General features: G+C 58.4%; 1 protein-coding gene across 1 annotated transcript in view; it reads left to right on the top strand.

Moving 5' to 3' along the window:
* Positions 1 to 579, top strand: part of LOC310921507 (uncharacterized protein) — a 48,713-nt gene extending 48,134 nt beyond the window's left edge. The window contains exon 3 of the mRNA XM_083881642.1: positions 9 to 579. Coding sequence (XP_083737768.1) covers positions 9 to 359 — 351 coding nt within the window. The 3' untranslated portion in view covers positions 360 to 579. The remainder of the gene's footprint in view (positions 1 to 8) is intronic.
* The last annotated feature ends 528 nt before the right edge of the window (positions 580 to 1,107 follow it).

Here is a 1,107-nt window from a genome sequence, read left to right as displayed (position 1 = left end):
GCATCCAGGTGATTCACACTGGGGAACGGCCCTACACATGCTTGGAATGTGGGAAGAGCTTTGGATGGATCTCTGCCCTGAGAAAACACCAGCACATCCACACTGGAGAGCGGCCCTACGAGTGTCCTGAGTGTGGGAAGAGATTTCAGATCAGCTTCAATCTCCTCCTACATCAGCGGATTCACACAGAGGAGAGGCCCTTCCGCTGCCCTGACTGCGGGAAGGGCTTCAACCGGAACTCCACCCTCACTGTCCACCGACGTATCCACACCGGGGAGAGGCCCTACGAGTGTCCTCAGTGCGGGAAGAGATTCTCACAGAGCACTCATTTGACCCAGCACCAACAGAGGCACCACTAATGGTAGTCTTGTGAGCACCACAAGTGCAGGAGGAGCTTCGTGCGCTGCTCCAGCTCCATCTGTGATGGGAGGATCCACGCTGGATGACCCCCAGTAACCCCGTTGCGCAGAGCCCTGGTGACCCCCATTCTGAGTGATTCCTGTTAGGTGGGGGGAAAGTGCTAGAGAGATTTCTTTCCTTCTCCTTTTGCTGCCTTGATTTGGATGGTAATAAATTCACTCCCGGTATTCAGGCTGGGTCTGTTTTGCCCGTGCTGGTGCTCAGGGTGGGATCACTCCCGTTCCTTCTCAACTCCCGGCCCTCACCTCAGCCAATCACAGAAGGCGACAAACAAGATTCAGGTAATCAGAGCAGGTCTGATGACTCGCCAGTTGCTGGAAAGACCCGCAGTGCCCAGTGTACCTCACCTAGACCCCAGCCTCCTCGCCCAATCTCTACCCCTCTGCGGGGTCTATCCAAGTCCCTCCCCACTGCACCCCTGTAAACGAGAATGGGTCTAATTTTGAAGCTTTACTGGGGACACTGGGAGCAGCCCGCTGGGTCTAGAATGATAGCGGGGCTGGGAAGGACACACAACTCCCCCAGCATCAGCGCGGGGATGGAACAGGGTGTCCCGGCCAGGCCCGAGGCCACAGGGAGGGGCTGCAGCCGCCGCTGGCTCAGGAGCCTGTGGGCAGAGACAAGGGGGTGACACCGGGCTGGGAGACCCGGGGGAAGCTCTGGGGGAGGGGGAACAAGACTCCCCGG

This window comes from Zosterops lateralis, assembly GCF_965231275.1.
Source record: "Zosterops lateralis genome assembly, chromosome: 35".
NCBI classification, from domain to species: Eukaryota; Metazoa; Chordata; class Aves; order Passeriformes; family Zosteropidae; genus Zosterops; species Zosterops lateralis.
This window is presented reverse-complemented; position numbering and strand designations above follow the sequence as displayed.